A 22606-nucleotide genomic window follows, 5' to 3' on the forward strand; every position below is an offset into this window, starting at 1 on the left:
TGGCGTGTCATGGATGTTTCTGTGAGCGTCTGATAGGCTCAGTGCCTCGGTGATAGTCTCTCCACACCCACATCAACCATCCACCGAGCGTCCGTCACAGCATTAGAAACACAAGCAGATTTCATCAGAACGTGTGTCCCTGCAGCACAGAAGCAGTCATCGGTATCAGGTATATTTGTAGAAATAGACAACAATACATTGTATGAGTCACAATTATACATTTCTCTTTGATGACAAAAATCATTAGGATATTAAGTAAAGATTATGTTCATGAAGATATTTAGTAAATTTCCTACTGTAAATATATCAAAACTTCATTTTTGATTAGTAATATGCATTGCTAAGAACTTCATTTGAACAATATTTTCTCAATATTTAGACTTTTTTGCTCCCTCAGATTCCAGATTTTCTAATATTTGTATCTCAGACAAATATTGTCCTCCGAACAAACCACACATCAATGAGAGATAATTTATTCAGCTTTCAGATAATGTACTTATCTCAATGAAAAAAAAAGTACCCTTATGACTGGTTTTGTGATCCACATTTGTATTTCCTAAGCAAATGTTTAATAATAATAAATATAGTGAGAGTAGTACGCTGTTCCGAGTATGTAGTACACATGCAGTGTGTGACCGTGAGGGAGGGAGCCCTCTGCAGGCAGCAAGCGGAACTGCACTCCCTCCGCTGTACCCAGAATGCACCGCTCGCTCTAAGCACAACACATCGCCATTTTCCGTGAACGGGCGCTTCTCCGCGGAGTAACTGGGTCACAAGACAGTCGGGAAAATACTCGAAGCGATCGTCACAGAAGCCGCCGATCCGAGCTCGTGGATCCGCCCGCCGCCATCGCGTCTACCGAGAGCCAATGATCGTGTTCGGTTGGTCCGCTCGGATGAAGCATTGGAGCGCGGGCCCAGGCTGAGACGACACCGATCACCAGTGAACCGACACCGGCAGCGACACCGCACAGGTACGGTTACCGCAGAACCGACACCACCGGAGAACTCCGCTCTGGAGTAGTGTGATGAAGCGCTGCTAGAACCTCCGGTGGGATCAGCTCCACGGACACAAACACGCTAAAGCTCACGATTCTGCTTCAGTCCTGATAAACCACCATAGCTTCGTGTCGGTCTGTGACTCGGCAGAAGTTTAGCGGAATGTTCGCGCTGCTCAGAGGCTGTCCAGACCACGTGACCATGACTCGTGCACTCTTGTTATTTTTAAGCTCTTATCTGTGAAATTAGAGCTGTTAATCAATAATAAAATAATTATTTGCATGTTTTTTTCTGTAATTAATTGTGCTTAATTGCATATAAAACATTTTTAGGGTTGGGTAAAAAATATCATATAATATAATCATGGAGTTAAGTATCAGTTTCTTAAATCCCATGGACTGGTTAGTCTGTTTTCAGTCACAGCACAGAACTTTGTAGTGCTGCTCCCATCCAATAAAACCAATAACAGCACAAAGAGCTTGTACACATCACATTTACCTTAAAAAAAACATATTTGGTGACCATAAACTCGTTATTCAGCTAGAAAAATAAATGCTGATTGATTCTTCATTAATATTAATATCACACAGTGGTGATGGAGTCAGACGGGCGTTTCCACCTTTCTCGGGTGTTTTCTGAATTCATGCGTGAGTGTGTTAATCACGTGTTGTCAGATGAATAACAGCAGATCTGGTTTAATCACAGGTAGTTAAACACTGAAGAATTCAGCTAAAAGAACTAATATAAACCGTCTCTGAATGATGAATATTAAAGTAGTGCTCAGTGCAGCTGTGTTTTGTTTACAGCCGTAACCAAGGAGACCGTTGTGAATGTTACATCCCTGCTCTGTTTGTTTATTATCTTCAGCAGAGAGAGAGAGAGTTAAAATATAAACAAACAAACAAATCGTTCTGTCAAACGATTAATCGCATCAAAAATAAAAGTTTTTGATTATATTCCATAAACACACACACACACACACACGTTTGTTTATGTTGTATCAAAGATATTTTGTTTCTATATTGCATTTTAATATAATACAAATTCTATGAACGTAAATATTTTCAAATGTGTGTGTATTTTTATATACATTTACACAGAACATGTGTATTATATAAACAAAACCTTTTATTCTGGATGTTATTAAGCATGATTAATCATTTAACAGCAGACTAGTATGTAGAGAGCTAGTGCTGTGTTTAACCGCTCTGGATGTGTGTGTTCAGATGAAAAGAGGTCAGAAGGGAGGTGATGATGGGGAGGAGGACGGGTCAGTGTCGGGGCCGGAGTTCTGGAAGCGTCTGCGGCGGAGCGACTCTGAGGACGAGGACGAGGCGGTGGACTGGAGGCAGCTGCCCGAGGAGATCCTGCTGCAGATCTTCCAGTACCTGCCTCTGCTGGACCGAGCCTTCGCCTCGCAGGTGTGCCGCGGCTGGAACCAGACCTTCCACACACCTGAGCTCTGGAGGTGCTTCGAGTTCGAGCTCAACCAGCCCGCCAGCTCCTACCTGAAGGCCACGCACCCCGACCTCATCAAGCAGATCATCCAACGCCACTCCAACCACCTGCAGTACGTCAGCTTCAAGGTGAGATTGATGCTCTGTCCGTCTAGAAGCTGTCTGAGGTCACGCGTGATCCTGACCTGTGTGTGTGTGTGTGTGTGTTCAGGTGGACAGCAGCACTGAATCTGCAGAAGCGGCGTGTGACATCCTCTCTCAGCTCGTCAACTGCTCTCTGAAGACGCTCGGACTGATCTCCACCGCACGACCCTCTTTCATGGAGCTGCCCAAAGTATGTCACACACACACACACACACACACACACAGTGGAGTTCTTCGTCTCTCATGTTCAGTCTCAGCAGGATCGTCTGTTGTCTTGTTCTCCTCAGTCTCACTTCATCTCGGCGCTGACGGTGGTGTTCGTGAACTCAAAGTCTCTGTCGTCTCTGAAGATCGACGACACACCGGTGGACGACCCGTCACTCAAAGTGCTGGTGGCCAACAACAGCGAGACGCTGAAGCTGCTGAAGATGAGCAGCTGCCCACACGTGTCTCCAGCAGGTCCGAGCCAGCACACACACACACACACACACACACACACACACACACACACACATACATCACTTTCAGAGCATGTTTCACACTGAATCTACAAAAAGTGAAGAATATTTGATCACTTCAAATAATGTGTCTATCACGATTCCTCGATTCAGTTTGAATACTTGTTTAAAAAAAATCCTTGATTGCATTTTTCTTGTGTCGAGTAACAGGCAAAATACCGGAAGTGGTGCATTCCACGGACAAGAATATTCTGCATGTTATATTAAGGGTGATGATGTACTTCTGATCACAGAAGTCGACTCTCACAGTCGATCCTGATGTGTACTGACCGTGTGTGTGTGTGTGTGTCGCAGGGATCCTGTGTGTGGCGGATCAGTGTCACGGTCTGCGCGAGCTAGCGCTCAACTATCACCTGCTGAGCGACGAGCTGCTGCTAGCGCTGTCGTCCGAGCGTCACGTTCACCTGGAGCACCTGCGCATCGACGTGGTGAGCGAGAACCCGGGCCAGCAGTTCCACTCCATCAAGAAGAGCAGCTGGGACGCCATGGTGCGCCACTCGCCCAAGTTCAACCTGGTCATGTACTTCTTCCTGTACGAGGACGAGTTCGGGCCCTTCTTCCGTGACGAGGTGCCCGTCACACACCTGTACTTCGGCCGCTCCGTCAGTAAGGATGTTCTGGGCCGCGTGGGGCTGACCTGTCCTCGGCTGGTGGAGCTGGTGGTGTGTGCGAACGGCCTGAGACCGCTGGACGAGGAGCTGATCCGGATCGCAGAGCGCTGCAGACAGCTGTCGGCCATCGGTTTGGGCGAGTGTGAGGTGTCCTGCAGCGCCTTCGTGGAGTTCGTCAAGATGTGCGGCGTCCGGCTCACGCAGCTCTCCATCATGGAGGAGGTCCTGGTGCCAGACAGCACGTACGGGCCGGACGACATCCACTGGGAGGTGTCCAAACACCTGGGCCGCGTCTGGTTCCCCGACATGATGCCCACCTGGTAGAGACACAGAAGACATGGAGCGTTTACAGATGCACTTCACACACTCGCTGTGTTTCTACTGGACAGAAGCATCACAACACTCAGTTCTGTTTCCTCCTGATGATCAGATCACACTCCTCTGCATTAGTAGTGTTAACTGAATGATCCTGCTCACACACTGCAGCAGAAGATAGAAATAACCGACCTGCTGATAATACTAGTGTTCTGCTGGTTGAGTCCAGCGCTGTGTGTAGATGTGTGTGTGGTTTTCACTCTCAGCAGCTTGTTGGTTCTTGATCTCGAGTCAAATCAGATCAAGTTTTGATTCTTTTATGTTTGCTTTAGTTCATTCCAGATAGAAATGACTTCAGAAGCACTAGGGCTGCACGATAACTGACCTTTCTGCTCAAAAATATAATCACAATTATTCTTATTTTCTCTCAACATTTTTTAATTTAATCAGAATTGAATCAGAAGTAAACACTAATCAACAGTAATCTAGGAGGTGTGTGCGCATTGGGAATCAACTAAAGCCATTTATTTTATGAAATCATGAGTTGTGAAGCTGAACTCTTCTCCCAGCATTCAGTTCTCCGTTGGGTTCGTCACGCAGAGAACACGTGATCACACACACACACTTGTTTTATGGTTTTAATGGCAGGTGGTTGGGAAATCGGTTTGTACAGCGTGTTTTTGGGCATTATTAGTTGGATTGGTTTTCATCAAACTGAAGTCCGTCATCATCTTCATCACGCTGGCGTTCAGACGAGATTTGCGTTCGGTTAACGTTGTTTATTTCTGTTGGGATGCAGTGAGCGCTTCGTTATCAAGCAATATATTACACACATGGACACAGATCCCATTCAGATCATTTCCCTGCACTTTATATAGAAATGTATTTTAGAAATGTATATATGAGATTATCGGTTGTGTCAATATTTCTCCTGATGATTAATATTATTATATTATTTTCATTGCAGTAAACGAATAGTGATCATGTTCTTACAAGCATTTAATCGCTTGGCTTCGGTTTAAGGATAGTTTTATGTATTTGACTGCATTGAACTATATCCATAAAGACAAAAACCAATGTGGTGTAAATGTTTTTGTTGTTTTGGAATAAACTTTTGTGAATGTAAGAACTGCTTCAGTTTGAGTTATTGGACACAATGTTCACTCACCTGATGTTTCTCAGAATGAGTTTTTGTGTCTCTTCATTTTTGACTTCCTGCTGAATGATGATGCGTTTCCTCTCCGTCACTGAATCCTGTCTTTAAAAACAGTCCTAAAATTAGAAAACGTCAAATATTAATTGTATCATATTTGGTATAAAGTGGCTGGAACCTTTATCTATTTAAAAAACAATTGTACAAATGAAAATGTGGCTATATTGACAAGGTCATAAAGTCTGGTCAAATAAAATCATTTCGGTACAAAAAGAAGAGTTTACTGATGAACCCTATTGAGCGGTGTGATTGGTTGATTTCAGATGTCATGTGACTGCGTGTGATTGGTTGATTTCAGACGTCATGTGACTGCGTGTGATTGGTTGATTTCAGACGTCATGTGACTGCGTGTCTTCAGTCTTCAGACCTGATGAACAGAATAAACAACACTCAATCTCCAGCTGCTCTGAACACAGAGAAACGTGTGATGTTTGCTGACGAGGCTGATTGATTATCTTCAGGGTGTTTATGGTGATTGATGTGGATCTGAAGAGTGCTGTGTTTGAGGAGCAGTGCTCCAGATGTGTCAGACCCAAGGCTGGTTTCACACTATAGCTTTACATTTAACCAGCTTAACTAGACTACAAGAAAAACTACTTCTTATGCAGTGCTGGGAAGGTTTCTGTGGAAATGTTGCAGATTAAAAGTAACCATTTAATGTAGTGTAACTGTTTCAAATACTTTATTAAAGTAATGGAACTGTTTGATTACTTTTCTAAAAGTTTTCAGCTGTTAATCAGTTCAAACAGGGTTAACCTCACAGTAACGCTCTGATGTTAAATAGAGGTTTAATATCTGAAGAAATCATTTAATAGCTAAGATACTGTTTATGAAATCAGATCTTTCTGTAGCTCTGACAAGAAACACTGGATCTAATAATGCCTTGGAAAAAAAACAGTTAATAAAAAATAAAAAAGCATAGGTTACATATAAACCCAAATATGAAAGAAAACAGTTGTGAGAATAATCATGTGTCTGTGTAATCAAACCTGTAATATATTAACACAAATGTATCTAATGCCATTTTATTACCTAATGTCTTTGCTGCTGATCTTTGATGATCCAGTTCAACCGTACTAATAATCAAAAATGACTTTAGATAAACTAACATTTGTTCTTGTTAGTTTTTTATTGCTGGAGAGTGTTGAACCTTCTTCTCCTTTATTCTACTGTACAGACGTGAATTTACTTTTCCTTCTGGTTTATTCATTACGCTTTCTGCTGTTTAGGGGCTTTTATATTCGCTATATATATAATTTCTTATATTAAACACAATCAAGTCCTGATAAAGTACAAAGTAACCTAATTAGCTACTTTTTTAGGGAGTAACGCAATATTGTAATGCATTACTTTTAAAAGTAACTTTGCCCAACACTGGTTGATAGCGTAACTGTTGCAAATACACGTACATTTTATATTTTTAAAAAAGTTTTTAAAATGTGCTATTATATAATATATGAAAACTAATATATACATATAACTTTTTTTAAATATAAAATTTCTATTTTTAATGCCGGTGTACGTCAGCTACATCTGATCGATGGGCGGGGCTTGAGCACCACCGGCAGAAACAGCCCCTATGAGCACAGGTAAATTTGTATCAATAGACAACAATACATTTTATGAGTCATAATTATACGTTTTTCTTTGATGCCAAAAATCATTAGGGAAATTAAGTGAAAGATCCGTGAAGATATTTTGTAAATTTCCTACCATAAATATATCAAAACTTGATTTTTAAATATATCAAAACTTGACTTGATTCTTGATGCATTGCTAAGAACTTGATTTGAACAACTTTAAAGATGATTTTCGCAATATTTAGATTTTTTTTGTTGTCCAGGGACACACACACACAGACAGACACACACATATATAAAGCTGCGTAAATGAGCAAACCCTTTCGGCTTTTATTGCATCTCTATGAACAAAGTCTGCAATATTTCAGCGCTTAATATGAATATGTGACTCAGTGATGGATGTGATAAATCAGGATCATGAAATGATGATCAGTCTGCGAGCCCACTCTTATTCAACGATAATCTTAAATGTTCAATATATTGCCCTCCTGCAGCATTTATTCAATAAGAAAATTCACGGATCCTTGGGGGAAAAAAAATCGCAAAAGCTCTGACGTCATTGTACGGTCAACCAGCATGCGGAGCGACGCCGGTCTGCCATTGGACGCTGGACGGGAGAACGGGATTTCTCTGGGCAGATTAGGAAACTGAGCGCTGTGGGCTCGAAGGCGCGCCCTTCCACCGCCATCTTGGCTCAAGCGGCCAGTCGAGCTCAGCGGAAACATCCGGGGAATCGCGCGAACTTCGGCGGCCATTGCGGCTCGACGTGCGGCAGCTTCATAACCTTGAGAAGGCGGAGCGTCGGAGCGCTGGACTGGAGTAGCAGCGGAGCAGGAGGAGAGGCGCCGAGGCAACGGAAAGCTGCAGAAAACCGTTACACGGCAGCGCTGCTTTACCTCACCGCTCTAACGGGAGATCAGGGCGTGTACCGGCGCGTCTAACGGACAATGATGAGCGCGGTCGGACGGGAACCGGAGCGGTGGCGGCGTTGAACGCGTTTTTTTCTTTTTCTTTTTATGTTTGAGGCGGATCGGCGAGACCAGCGCAGTTTTTTCTCGGTTGCTCGCGTTACGTTGACATTTATTATTTGAAGCGGCAGATTCCCGGAGCGTTGCGACCTGCATTTCGGAGCGTTGATTTTCCCTGACATCATCATCTTCCTCATCATCACCGTCGCTCGGTGTGAACGGACATCTTCAGTGGTCGTCGACGGGAATCCGGGGGATTTACAGGATCCCGGTGTCACCGCACGGATTCTGACGTTTGCGGCGCGTTTCTGAGGGAAAGCGGATCTTTTCCCGCGGATCTGTCGGCGGGAGTAACGGTAACGTGATGGCTGACGACGACGTGCTGTTCGAGGATGTGTACGAGCTCTGCGAGGTGATCGGGAAGTGAGTGATCAATCTAATCAATCATTCCGCCGCTGAGGCGTTTTCCTCCGGTGCTCTTTGTCTCGTGTGTTGACGTTTTACTGCTTCAGGTTCAGCTGACCGAGTGTGTGTGTGTGTGTGTGTGTGAGACACTAATAATCACTGATCAGTCTCTCCGGTTCAGTCTCGTGTGAGGAGGGCTCGTCTTGTGAAGGTAAAATGTGCCATTCTTCTCTTGGTCATTGTGCAGATTTGTTCTAATAATTAAATTATTTTTCATTGATTAGTATGAATCTGACCGATGGAGATGGACGTGCAGCGGGCCTGTGTGTGTGTGTGTGTGTGTGTGTGTGTGTGTGTGTGTGATATACTGCTGTTTATTAGACACTGAAGTTGGTTTGTATGTTTCAGGTAATTAGTTTAGTCTATTAAATTAAAATGAATAGATTTGTGTTGATATACCATAAGTATATAAAAACTCAATTTTTTGATTAGTAATATGCATTGCTAAGAACTTGATTTTAAAAACTTTAAAGATTATTTTCTCAATATTTAGATTTTGCTCCCTTAGATTCCAGATTTTCTAATAGTTGTGTCTCAGACAGATATTGTCCTCCTCACAAACCACACATCAATGAGAGATCATTTATTCAGCTTCAGATGATGCATACATCTCAATTTCCAAAGATTGACCCCTCAGTGCCCCGGGGTCAGATCTAGAGACAGACTGCTCTTGAAGTGATTGGGTGGTGTGTGTGCTTCATCTTCGCTGCTGTCTCTCACTGTTCATAACACTAATATTTACATCTGTGACTGAGTCTGATATGGGTTCATCTCTCATGTTTATCTGTCGAACCAACCAATTATTTATGATATAAAGTACTGAAGCCTGTTTTTTGGAAGAGTTTCTGCATCGGCACCATCATTTTCATGACAGTTAGGGTAATTATTCACATCTATATTTTTTTTACTTGAGCCAATGAAAAAATAAATGAAAAATAAATAACTATTGGCTCAAGTAAAAAAAAATATAGATGTGAATCATTACCCTAATTTTTTTTTAATTGGATGGATGAAACACTTTTTTTCAGTGTGATTTTTAAGTCTATGTCATTTTAAGGTAAAATAAAAATAATCATCCTATACAGAACTGACGTTTAATTCTGGCTTCTCAAACCTGTATGCAAGTTATACTTTACACTTTGTCACAGTTTAGTCCGTTTTGTTTCTCATCTAACACGTGAGAAGTTGATCTGAACATCTCTTCTCTGTCTGCGCTCGTGCAGGGACAGAGACAGGAAAGGGCTCTTATTTGTGCCTCAGTTCACCAACAGCTGTTTGTGTTAGTGATGGGAAGATCAGATCATTTCACCGACTCGGACTTCTGAGTCTCGTTCAGCAAAATGAATGAATCTTTGTTCAAGTCGTTTCGTTCATTTTAGCAAAATATAATTCAAATGTGACGTGTTACTTCCCCAGCACATCTACTTATGCAAACATTGATCACACTACAAACAATACAAAACTAGAATGCTATAAGATACAGAAACGATTCGTTAATTCCTGACCTGGGTCTCCAGTCTGTGAATAACTCACCTCATGTCTGACAAGTCTTTCGGCTCGAGTCGTTCCTTAATCACGTGACCAGCACATACGCTATTTCTGACATTTCTGTCACTGTGTTTTTGTCACCGTTTCTTCAGGATCTGTGGTGTGTTATTATTTTATAAATAAATAAAAACCTGTTATAAATAAAATATTAATTAGTTTGTCTTTTTGACTGTCTATCAGTAAATAAACACTAGGCTATATAATAATATAATAACCCAAGCCTACAATACAAAGTATTTATAGCCTAGTTTGTTCATTTTTAATCTAATTTTGAGTTTGCTGGTATAATAATTGCTTTTCCTAGGCAAACTTGACATTTTGGTCTAATATATGTACAAGAAGATTGCTCATAGAAGGACATAATGGCATAAATTAAAAGCAAATAACATTTCTAACCCTAAACAAGTAACACTACAGTTCTGTAGTCTAATCTGAAGGGGGAACTCAAGACATTAATCATACAACACAGTCATTTGTGAAGATTAGAATCCACTGTAAAAAAAATTATTTGTAAGGAAGGTTGTAAATTACTCTAGCCAATGCGGTCACGTCACGGGACAAAAGAACGAACAACCCGAAGACCCGAAAGATGAACTAATAAATTCTCCTTCCGGCTCAGACTGCATTGACTGACAGGGGAACTACTACTAGCAGAACAGAACCTATCGAATATTGACTGAATGATCACTCCCCGAGACGACTCGCTCTTCCCGAGTCACATTAGAGATTCGTTCAAGAACGAGACATCACTACACTTCCTGCTCTCTGTGCCTCAGACGTGTAGCTCTGCCCTTCCAGTACTGAACCATCGCTGACCGTGCCCTGTGCACAGAGTTCAAAATACTTCCACACAAACAAATTATTACAATGTAGTCTCTGAAAAAAACGGCTGAAAAAAGACCAAAAACCGTCTGATTGTCGATCGCAAAAACTGTCCGGTTCAGAGTTATGGCCGGTCAACCGGTGCATCCCTAGTATATCATAGTAAAAACACTGAATTAGAATTACTGACTCAGTCACTGTGTGTGAGATGGGGATGGGGAGTGTGAGACGCTCGGTAAAATACTGTCGCTCAGAACAGCTTTACTCTGGAAGCAATGTTGGTTTGGTTCTGCACAGACATCTCTGATATAAACCCATCAGACAACGCTGATGTAGAAAACCAGAAGCAGAAGTGCTAACTATAACCCTGCTGTCGTAGCAGAAACTCTTCAGTGTTATCACTTTATTCATTTAGGGTTTGTACAACCTTCTGAGAGAGAAAGTCAAGCAACTAACTTACCTTCAATTTGCAACAATCACACATAGTGTTCCTTCACTGAAGTTATCGCTCCGTTATATATAATACTATAAGAATAATGCTACATTTAATGCGAATAGTATTAATTTTCTGTATAAAAAATGTGCACGTTACTGTTGTTAAAAAGTCAGTTTTGTATGGCTCAGCTCAAGCTTAGTGCTTTACTGTCAAAAATACACATTGATGAATTAAACTGTAAGTAATATGATGAAATCCTGCTCACATAATGAAGAAGGTGAGCACTCCACAGATCTGTCCCATGATGCACTGCAGGACTGAACAGATGTGAAGGTGGTTTAGGCCTGGATCAGTGTGTCTGGTGCTGATCAGGATTAATGCAGCTGATAATCTGATCAATGAGCTCCTGAGAGGATCCTGAAGCGTCAGCATTTACACACTTTACTACAGTTTACTAGAGTAAAACTGTCTGAATCCTGTTACACTCCGGTGTTTCTCCAGTGGATTATTGCTATTATAAAACAGCAGCTGCAGGAAGATTACACTTATTAATGATGATAAACATTTCTTCTGTTGTAAGTGAGCTTTCAGCATCACGTGTCTGACTCTAGTCTGTGTCTGTCTGGTTTAAGAGGCGTTTGGACGAGGCTCATCAGTCTGTTCTCATGATTCACTGACCTCTGAACAGTACAGTATGTTTATAATAAATGAAGGATGATTATTGATGTGACGAGCTAGTGTTTGATTGCACACACACACACACACACACACACACACATCAGATCATAAAACATGATGAAGCAGCAGATGTGTGTTGTGTTCTGAGGCTCGATTGGTTCAGTGATGTCAGGGTGCTTGGCTGGTTTTAATTGTTCATCTTTATTATTTTTGAGTGATTAATATGTATTGTGTTTTTTTATCGCTGTTTTGATGTCGCGGTGCCCAGTGTCGTATTGTGGAGCTGCAGAAGCAGGAAGGAAACCCTACGCTGTGTCCGATCACCTTTAATTCTGTAGCGCTTTATACGAAGCGGATTGTTTGCGTTCACACTGGCTCGGTGTTGTGTGTGATGTGATCGCAGGTCACTAATGGCTCGTCACAGCAGTCGCTGAACCTCTTATTAATCATTTAACACGTGAAAGCGGATACTACACCTCAGAAACCCTCTTAGCCTCATCCATATTTCATAAAGTCATTATGATGGTTGAACCGGATCATGGTGAGAAAGTGTCTGAGACACCGTGTGTGTGTGTGTGTGTGTGTGTGTGTGTGAATCTGTATAGTGTGTGTGTGAATGAGAGATCAGATGTGCTAAAACATTAGCCACATTTAAATCCAGACTCAACTCATGTGTTTACCTGTGTTTTAGTGAACGAGCAATCTGCTGCATCTCAACTGACTGCACTGTATTTGATATATAATCATTTTCTATCTTTAACCATTTTAGATAGATATTTTAATTATTAAAAAACAATATTCCTTGTTTTTGTTGTTGTGATTTATTTTTTATAATTATTTTACGTGTGTGTGTGAGCTGGGGTCAGATGATGATTGTTGCTCTGTCTGTGATGTAATGGCTCTGCAGCCCAGCGGTCAGTGGATCATGTGACTTCAGATTTGAGATGTTTTGTCCATAAATAACCCATTGAAAGCTGAATCCAGCGCTCCGGTGTTGGCTTGTGCTGAATCTCAGCGCTTCATCCGCTGGGATGTTTTCCTTGTTATTCCTAGACTCATTCCCTGCTCCGACACAGGCTGTAATCGTAGCTGCGGTTCTGCTGTAATTTGCCCTGTCTGCTTATTTTCCTGCATCTCTGTGTGACGTGGGCTGCTCATTAAGATCGCTGGGTTCTTCTGAGATGTTTCTGGAGGTGGCTGAGAGACGCTGAAGGTCAGACCTCCTGAATCTGGACTTCATTCATGTCTGGACCAATCTTTGCTTCACTTCTTGCTTGATGTGATTCTTTCATACAGGACTGTGTCAGCTTCATGGACCTTCCTGATCCACACCTGGTTTTTATCTATCATGTATTCCTGGGGAATCGAACCCCCAACCTAGCGCTTGTTAACGTTACAGGAACACTTTATTTCTGTGTCGTAGTGTGGTTCGATAGATTAGATGAGATTGTATTAGATTAGAAGTAACATTAGACTGTTAGATGTTCATGCGGATCCTCAGACTGCTGGTGAAGGTCGTGGGTTCGAGTCTCTGCTGTACATCTTGAGGTTTGAGATGATCAGTATCCAGACTCATTCTGCTTTCGTGCTTCATCTCCAAAGTGTGAGTCTTACAGAATGGTCTTTAGTTTTGAGAAACTGTACAAAAGCAGAGAGCAGATGAGCTGATGAGACGCAGCTTCTCTCTCTGACAGCAGGCGGCGCTCACGAGCAGCAGTGTTTCCTTGGTTACCGCTGTAAACAGAGACGAGATGTAAACATGCTGTCTAACTCTTTCTGAAGACAGATGCTCCGACTCCAGTATGTCATCATTTGTGTTGTGTCACAGATTTAAATCAGTTTTCAACCAGCTCATGGTTCATCTTCACATCTCTAGTCGTTAATAGATTCACTTTTAGAAAAGAAAATAAAGTGAAAGTGTTGAGTTCAGTAGTTCATCCCTGTTGTCTAGATTAATTACTAGATTATCTAGATTAGATTTGATAAAGTTCACCATTTGATCTGCTGAATAATGAACATCTGGTACTACGGTAAAAGTGTTGTTACTCTGGTGCTGTTGAAGTTCTGGTGTTTTGAACACCAGGTGTGTGTGTGTGTGTGTGTGTGTGTGTGTGTGTGAGAGAGAGAGTGTGAGCTTGTTTGTCCTACATTATAGAGATAATACCAGTAAATTTTGACCTTGTAGGGACAATCTTTTGGTCCCCATGAGGAAACAAGCTTGTAAATCACACAGAATGAAGTGTTTTGAGAAACTCAATAATGCCTGTAGTTTTGCCTGTACAGTTTATACAGTAGAAAAACCATTATCCCTATGGAATGAACCCATAAAACGTGTGTGTGTGTGTGTGTGTGTGTGTGTTTTATAGGCGTGTGTCTCTGTTCTTTCATTTGCAAGCGTGTGATTATGGTTTCCCCAGAATAACCCTGTGTGTGTGAGATATATATTAAGCCTCTATGATTTCCGCCATGTGGAAATGTGGATGGAATAGTGGAATCCAGTAATAACAATGGAATTTACAGCACAACCACTGATCTATGTATATAACTGGATCGCTCATCGCGTTCTAAACAGGTAGTGAAGCCACCGGAAGTGTTCGATCCGCCATCTTACTCATCCCTACCAGCAGAGAGCACCATTGAGTTACATTCAAACCGCTGTCCTAAAATAACTCGATTAGAAGCTGATCAGTCAAACCGGACTCGTTTTTATGTTCTGTGTAATAAAGTCATGCTTACTTCAGATGGTATCTGCAGTGTTTACGGTCTTTTGGGACAGGATAAGCGATATATTTAAATCGTGTTGGTGTGTGTGTCTGCTGCGCGCTAAAGACACCGGTAACTGATCAAACACAAAAAATAATTTACTATCTGGGAAATAAAGCTTTGTATTTATTTCTTAAATCCGTATTGTCTATAGTCAGTTATTTCTCTGAATAAATTCAGATTTCAGAACGAACACTTTGTAGTTTGTTATATGTGTTGAGGTCGTGTCCGTCTGATGTTATCATGTTCATGATGCTCGCTACTGTAATTAACGTAGCTTTTTAATAAATAGGGGAAATTCCCGACATTTAAAAAATAACCGTTTTCATGCCTAGGGTGTTCGCATTGAAATAATGTACAAAGATACTTCATATTTATAAACGCTGACTTGTTAGGTGATGTTTTCTCATTAAAATCATACAAATTCCTATTAATTCAATGGAACGTTTTCGCACACTAGGGATTACCAATATGGCGCGCGGCGGCTTCACTCTAATGACGTCATGAGCAATCCAGCTCTATATTATAGATCAGTGAGCACAACACAGAGTGTAATGGAATCTGGCAAAATTGGTATGGCAATAAAATCTGGTGATCTGGTCTAGTGCAGCGGTTCTCAAACCAGTCCTGATGACCCCAGCTCTACACATCTCACACACTCTCTGCTAACACACCGGATTCAGATCATCAGCGTCAGAAGTGAGCTCATGGACAAGTGTGACATCATACTCCTCTCTAAATAAATACATTTTACATTCACGTCTGGCTCACTTCAGTGCACTTTGGATGGAACATATGTGTTCGCTGTGAACTTGAATCATGGTGCAATATCCTGTGATGTCGAATAGAGCAAACGTCTGAAGACATAAGAGAAACAGAAAATATGCAGAGCAGGGGTGGACTAGTGTTGTATGCTTATATTAAAGCACAAAAATACTTCTGTTAAGATATAAAGTCAGAAATATGGTGTGTGTGTGTGTGTGTGTGTGTGTGTGAGCTCACACACTGAAACACACTGTGCTCGTCTCTGTCTCGGTGTATGAACACATGAACTTCATCTCCAGAGCTGATCTGATAGACATCTCAGTCTTTAATTTGATAAAACTATAGTCAAATACACACAGAAACTACAGAAATTACATCTGAACAGGGATTCACACAGAAAACAGCTGTTTTACATTAGAATAATATTTCATTGTTTTTACTATTTTTAATCAACAAATGCAGACTTGGAGAGCAGAAAATACTTCTTTCAAAAACAATAAAATGTACTTGAGTGACTCAAGTAAAGGTGGTGTTCTCTATGGTGTTAAACTGCTGCTGACGGTGTGTGTGTGTGTGTGTGTGTGTGTGTGTGTGTGTGTGTGTGTGTGTGTGTGTGTGTGTTTCAGGGGTCCGTTCAGTGTGGTGCGAAGATGCATCAACAGAGACACTGGACAACAGTTCGCTGTGAAGATTGTAGATGTGGCCAGCTTCACCTCCAGCCCTGGACTCAGTACAGAGGGTAACACACACACACACACACACACACACACACACACACGCTCTGTATCACACACACACACACACACACACACACACACTCGCTCTGTATCTCACACACACACACACACACACTCGCTCTGTATCTCACACACACACACACACACACACACACACACACACACACACACGCTCTCTCTATATCACAAACACACACACACTCGCTCTGTATCTCTCACACACACACACACACACACACACACGCTCTGTATCACACACACACACACACACACACACACACACACACACTCGCTCTGTATCACACACACACACACACACACACACACACACACACTCGCTCTGTATCACACACACACACACACACACACGCTCTCTCTATATCACACACACACACACACTCGCTCTGTATCTCTCACACACACATACACACGCACACACACACTCGCTCTGTATCACACACACACACACACACACACTCGCTCTGTATCTCACACACATACACACACACTCGCTCTGTATCTCTCACACATACACACACACACACACACACACTCGCTCTGTATCTCTCACACACACACACACACACACACACACACACTCTCGATCTGCTGTAACTGGAGGCTGATGGATCAGGGTTCAGCAGGGCGTGACTGACGGCCGTCTGGTTTGGGGGGGCTGGGGTCTGTGGAGTGTCTTTGGATTTCTACGGCCTGGTCATGGATCCCCGAGTCCTGCCAAAAGGATTGTGGGTGATGTGTGTGTGATCTGGTTGTGTGTTGTGTTGCTTCCCGCTGGGCTGCTGGAGCTCCGGGCTTTGGCTTTAATCGTGAGCCATCTGTGAGCGAACACACACACACTCACACACACAGACACACACACACACACACACACACACAGACACACGCCCAGACGAGGACCAGTGTTTCACCTCTGAGAATATTAGTAAAATACAAACAAACGGCCACTTCCTGTGCTGAAGCCTTGAGTCACAGCGACTACAGGAATGAACATGATGCTGCATCTCTCCATGAGGACTGAAGGACTGAAGTGTGTAACATCAAATAAAGATCAAATCAGCATCTGTTTGTTTTCTACATCCATATCAACAGCTACCTTTCCTTGAAAGTAAGCATTTAGCTGTTATGTTTCTGCAGATCTGTCTTTGAGAAAATGCGGAGACTGGGACGAGCACTCCATTAAAGCATATAGTGTGCACCCTCGGTCACATGACACAGCCATCCTCCAATCTGATTGGCTGACGACTGATATAAGTATATAATGTATTCAGACAAACCAATGCACAGCCATTCCGCCTGATAATATTTTTGCTGTTTGAACAAAAACTGGACAAAATAACTAGTAATGTTGAGTGTAAGCTACTCTTGAGCTTCATCACACTCACAGTCACTGTTGTTCTGAACGACTGCTTTATGAAGTTCCCTGTGATCTGAAGCTCCTCTGTGCAGACTGAAGACACACTGTGTGTGTGTGTGTGTGTGTGTGTGTGTGTGTGTGTGTGTGTGTGTGTGTGAGTGTGTGAGAGAGACGCTCCGTGGCTCCCTCTGCTGGCGGCTCGTGTGCTCTCAGTGACGTCAGGCTCGTGGTCTCACATGTTCCTCTGTGCATCAGTGTTCATCTGGTCATGTGACGTGTCATTAACGTGTCTGATCTTCTTCTTCAGTGAAGCAGTGAATCTGTTCCTGATCGTCTGTCTGTTCCCCATCAGATCTGAAGCGGGAGGCGAGTATCTGTCACATGCTCAAACATCCTCACATCGTGGAGCTGCTGGAGACCTACAGCTCGGACGGGATGCTCTACATGGTCTTTGAGTTGTAAGTGTGTGAGAGATCTCACAAACACAACATGAGCCAGATAGTTAATATCACACTGATGCTATTCAGGGAAAGTCAAATTGAACGGAAAATCATGTGCTCAAATAATCATGAGCAATCAGGTGGATAAAATCTTTTATTTAATTTGAGTATTTTCTTTTTTTCTTCTGAAACTTGATTTGACTTCAATCAAAAGATCATATCAGATTTAATGAATCAATCTGATATCAGTGTTTAGGGTACCAGAACTCAAAATAATCAAATTCACCTTAGAAAACACAATTCAGACTGCGTTCTAGTTTAACGAGACATTCGAAGCAGTTGAATTATATATCAGTATATTCTATCTATCTATCTATCTATCTATCTATCTATCTATCTATCTATCTATCTATCTATCTATCTATCTATCTATCTATCTACACACACACACACACACTGTTGTTCAGAAGTTAGGGGTTAGTAAGAGGTGTATTGTTTTTAAAGAGGTCTCTTCTTCTAATCTTGCTAAATATTATTACAATATAAAATAATGGTTTCTATTTTAATATCTTTTAAAATTAAATTTATTTCTGTGATGAACAGCTGAATTTCCATCATCATTCCTCCAGTATAAAGTGTCACATGATCTTCAGAAATCATTCAGTATAATGATTTATTATTAGAATTATCAATAGCTATTATCAATTTTTTTTCGAATTCTTTGATGAATAAAAAGTTCAAAAGAACAACATTGTTCAAAATATAACTCTTTTCTAACAATATAAATCTTTCGTATCACATCTCAACAATTGAACACATCGTTGCTAAATAGGTTTTAATTTCTTTCAGAAAAAGAAAGAATAAAAATATACTGACCCCAACCTTCTGAACTGTGGTGGATATTGTTAGAGAAGATTTATATTTTAAATAAATGCTCTTCTTTTGAATTTTTCATTCATCAAAGAATCCCCCCAAAAATGTACAGGTTACAATAAATATTAGTTTCCAGCACTGATCATAAATCATCATATTTTCATGATTTCTGAAGATCATGTGACACTGAAGACTGGAGGAATGATGCTGAAAATACAGCGGAGCATCACAGAAATACATTACACTTTAATGTTTATTAAAACAGAAAAACATTATTTTACATCATAATAATATTGCATTTTTTATCAAATAAATGCAGCCCTGATGAGCAGCAGAAGCTCCTGTAAAATTGCTCTGATCCCAAACGTTTGACTGGAAGTGTGTGTGTGTATAGCGTGTCTAACAGTGGTGTGTGTGTGTGTGTGTGTGTGTGTGTGTGTGTGTGTGTGCAGCATGGATGGAGCCGATCTGTGCTTCGAGATCGTGAAGAGGGCTGATGCTGGCTTTGTCTACAGCGAGGCGGTGGCCAGGTGAGAACCACTTCCTGTTCACCTCACACTCGGTCAGTGCCTCCACCGGTCAAGGTTTAGCTCGATCTGTGTGTTGTGTGTGTTCTCAGTCACTACATGCGGCAGATACTGGAAGCCCTGCGCTACTGCCACGATAACAACGTGATCCACCGAGACGTGAAGGTGAGACTCTCACACGTTCATCATGTGACTGTGGCTCTCCAGAACACGTACAGCGTGTGTGTCGTCTGGGGTCTTTGTAAAGGCTTTCATTGCACACATGAGCTTCAAAGCAACTGTTTTCCACTCTTTGGGCTGCATTTGTGTTTTTGTACTTGTGGTTGTACTTTCCTTTCCTGCCACAGCACGTTACACTACATTCGTGCTCTTTACTCTACATTACTGCTCTTACTGATCTCTACAGTAGTTTAGAAAGCTTCACTGATTATAAACCCGTGTTAGACTGAAGTCAGTCGTAATGTACTTGCTCTCTTTCTCTGTATAATTGATTCACTGTTTGAATAACTGTGGAAGGTACAGGTAATACACAAATTAATTCATTACCTCAGCTGTGAACATCCTCCTTCATAGCTTCATCAAGCTTCATCATATTGTGCCTTTAAGTCAGAAACTCACTTCAAACACTGCGAATAAAGCTTTTTTTATTCCCCTGTTAAGTAAACTCTTAAAAAGGACATTTACTTTCATTCAAGGTGTACATGTGATGAGTTCAGGGTTAGTCTACAGTCTGAGCTTGTGTCCAGTGGCCTCAATCGACTGAGGTTCTCTGGTCAGAAAGTGTTAGAACCGCTGACACTCTCTGCACCGTCTGTGGTTGAAGTGGGAGTATTGTTAGATTGGTGCTTCAGCTGACGTTCATGTGTTTAGAGATGAACATACTGTGTGAGATCAGTGGTTAACAGGATGAATCAGACCAGGTCCTGTGTATCTCGGGGTGCAGTGACCCTTCTCCTCCAGCGGGAGGCGTCCCGTGTTCTTCATGTGTGCGTCTGCTGCTTGATCTGGAGAAGAGTCCGAGGGTTCCAGGTCTGGAAAAGTATGGGAAAATATTTGCATTTCCAGACTTTTGCCCCTGTTTAGTTTTATATGATAGAAAATTAAGAATTGAATGAAAATAAATGTATCGTACAAGAAGTGTGTTTTCATTGCAGCTGTTTAGTGATTCTTGAATGAATTCAAGGTGCGCTTTGATCATTATGCAAAAATGCAGGTTATAAGCGTTTTGGGTTTCTTCTCACTATTCTCTTAGCACCATATCACAGAGCTTCTAAAAACATCTTTGCAAATATAAAAAACATACAGACTTTGGTGTGTGCACGAGAAACCATTAGACTTAGCATATAGGACAAACAGTGAGCCACGTATTGTGCCTTGAACACTTTTTTACATCACCAGTCTTTTTTATAAACCTTGAACTGGGCTTATAGTCCAGTGCTCACATGCCTTGAGCTGGTTTCATGTCTTTGTTTCTCTGTCGCTGCAGAGGATGTGTTCGGTTGGTACTGCACTAGGAAAAGAAAATATTAATGTGCGTCCATGCTCCTTCTCTTCATAGTAAGATAGCTATAGGTTATAAAACTAGAAATTGTAATGTGTAAGCACACAAAAAACCTGGGGCATGTCAGTAGTTTCTTGAAGGCACAAAAAGGTTTCTTGGGTGTGGTTTTTTTCCTTTTTTTTCCTTCCTAGGGTCTCTGTATGTTGTTACTATAAACCCCTGAGAAGAAATGAAGTCTGTACTATATACCAAATATAAATCTGGAAACACTAAACATGGTCTGAAAATCTCCGGAGAGGTTTGGAAAGTTGAGTTGAGTGATGGAAAACGTGTAGGAACCGTGCTGTGGGTCAGAGGTGAACTCTGTGATGTCACGATCAGTTCGTCAGCGGCGTGATCTGATGACAGGACTCTGGGTCGTCGGGTTTAGAGCGGAGGTTCGGTGTGATGAGTCCCAAGCTTCCTCTGGACGTGGTCAGCACCGCGGCGGTGGAGGCGTGGGACACAGACGTCCTCCTGAACTCTGTGGTGGAGCTGTTGGTCACTGCGGGCTCCTGCTGCCAGCTCAGGAACTGGGACAAGGCCTGAATGGTGGCCTTGCGCACCGAGCCCGAGAGCATGAAGTACATGACGGGGTCCAGGCAGCTGTTGAGGGCTGAGAACAGAAGCATGACCTCGTTGGTGAGATCCATGATCCGCTGCGTCTCACAGCTGACGTCACGGAGCTGAGACCAAACATAGAAGCCCCTGAAGGAGTGATACGGCACGAAGCAGATGGTGAAGAGGAGCAGCACCACGAAGGACTTCTTAGCGGTGCGAGCGTAGCGTGTGGCGTTGGGCAGGTCCGGTTTGTCCCGTGAGGCGTGCAGCAGTCTGCGTGCGATCCGTCCGTATGACACCAACAGCACCACGAACACCAGCCAGAACACCGCCACCAGGAACAGATTGAAGTAGGCTTTGCCTCTAGCGTGCTTTCTCTGCTTGTACTGGAAACACTTCCCCGTCTCCTCGTTTCTCTCCACCAGCGCGATCATGGGCACCACCATCACCAGAGAGCCGCTCCACAGCAGAACACAGGTCACCAGACTCCAGCGACTGCCCCGGAGCCAGCGCTGACCACAGCCCCTCTGAGAGCCCTTCACACCGATGATCTTCAGATAGCGGTCCAGACTGATCAGACCCATCAGGGTGATGCTGACGTACATGTTCATGTAGAACAGGTTACCCACCGCCTTACACATGTGCGGCCCCAGAGACCACACGTTCCCCTGAGCGTGGTACAGCACACGGAAGGGAAGACACGCCAGCAGCACCAGGTCCGCCAGCGTCATGTTGATCAGGAACACACGCACAGAGTTTCTGCGCGAGTGCAGGAAGAGGAAGACCCACAGCGCCAGCAGGTTTCCTGCCAGACCGAACAGAAAGATGAGCGAGTAGAGCACGGCCAGCGGGAGGCGCAGGGTCTCCTCCTCCACAGGACACGAGCGGTTGGTGGAGCTGTGGTTGAAGTGCTCAGTCGGCCAGACGGTGCTCATTGTGTTTGGGAGGATGTTTGTTGTGTAGATCTTCTTGTTAGGGATCAGGGTGAAGTTCACTGAGGCTTCAGTTCTGGGGAGAGAAACAGAGACAGATATGTTTCACTTCTGACATTTCCTGATCATTTCCTCACTCCCATGTCATCCTACATGTTCATGTCTTTTAAGTCTCAAAGAAACTGAGTTTGAGGAACACATTCCAGGATTTTCCTCCATACAGTGCTCTTCAGTGGTGCTCAGTGATTTAAACACGACCCCAGCTGAGGAAGAAGGGTCTTATCTCGTGAACCATCAGTTCCTGAAAATAAATTAATGTTTAAACACTTTTAACCACAGA

General features: G+C 42.5%; 3 protein-coding genes across 13 annotated transcripts in view; 2 read left to right on the forward strand and 1 right to left on the reverse strand.

Annotated features, from left to right (window-relative positions):
* The first annotated feature begins 30 nt into the window (after positions 1-30).
* On the forward strand, positions 31-5169 carry fbxl3b (F-box and leucine-rich repeat protein 3b). Of its 2 annotated transcripts, none has more exons than XM_026265839.1 (5): positions 31-169; positions 2225-2584; positions 2667-2789; positions 2887-3058; positions 3412-5169. In XM_026265839.1, the coding sequence occupies exons 2-5, from the start codon at positions 2225-2227 to the stop codon at positions 4050-4052; spliced, it is 1296 nt and encodes a 431-aa protein (XP_026121624.1). In that variant the 5' UTR covers positions 31-169; the 3' UTR covers positions 4053-5169. The 2 variants fall into 2 exon arrangements, with proteins under 2 accessions (XP_026121624.1, XP_026121623.1); XM_026265838.1 differs by lacking the exon at positions 31-169 and adding an exon at positions 723-973.
* A 2338-nt stretch (positions 5170-7507) lies between these two features.
* Positions 7508-22606, forward strand: part of LOC113102631 (peripheral plasma membrane protein CASK-like) — a 43074-nt gene continuing 27975 nt past the window's right edge. For 3 of the 9 annotated variants that reach the window (XM_026265847.1, XM_026265843.1, XM_026265845.1), the window contains exons 1-5: positions 7512-8227; positions 15908-16020; positions 17746-17851; positions 19159-19236; positions 19326-19398. In XM_026265847.1, coding sequence (XP_026121632.1) covers positions 8169-8227; positions 15908-16020; positions 17746-17851; positions 19159-19236; positions 19326-19398 — 429 coding nt within the window. In that variant the 5' untranslated portion in view covers positions 7512-8168. Of the gene's footprint in view, positions 8228-15907; positions 16021-17745; positions 17852-19158; positions 19237-19325; positions 19399-22606 lie in introns of all 9 variants that reach the window. The other 6 variants (XM_026265841.1, XM_026265849.1, XM_026265842.1 and 3 more) reach the window with 5 other exon arrangements.
* Positions 19861-22606, reverse strand: part of LOC113102727 (probable G-protein coupled receptor 34) — a 5800-nt gene continuing 3054 nt past the window's right edge. For both annotated transcript variants that reach the window (XM_026265852.1, XM_026265851.1), the window contains exon 2: positions 19861-22342. In XM_026265852.1, coding sequence (XP_026121637.1) covers positions 21112-22269 — 1158 coding nt within the window. In that variant the 5' untranslated portion in view covers positions 22270-22342 and the 3' untranslated portion in view covers positions 19861-21111. The remainder of the gene's footprint in view (positions 22343-22606) is intronic.

Source organism: Carassius auratus, chromosome 6, assembly GCF_003368295.1.
Source record: "Carassius auratus strain Wakin chromosome 6, ASM336829v1, whole genome shotgun sequence".
NCBI lineage: Eukaryota > Metazoa > Chordata > Actinopteri > Cypriniformes > Cyprinidae > Carassius > Carassius auratus.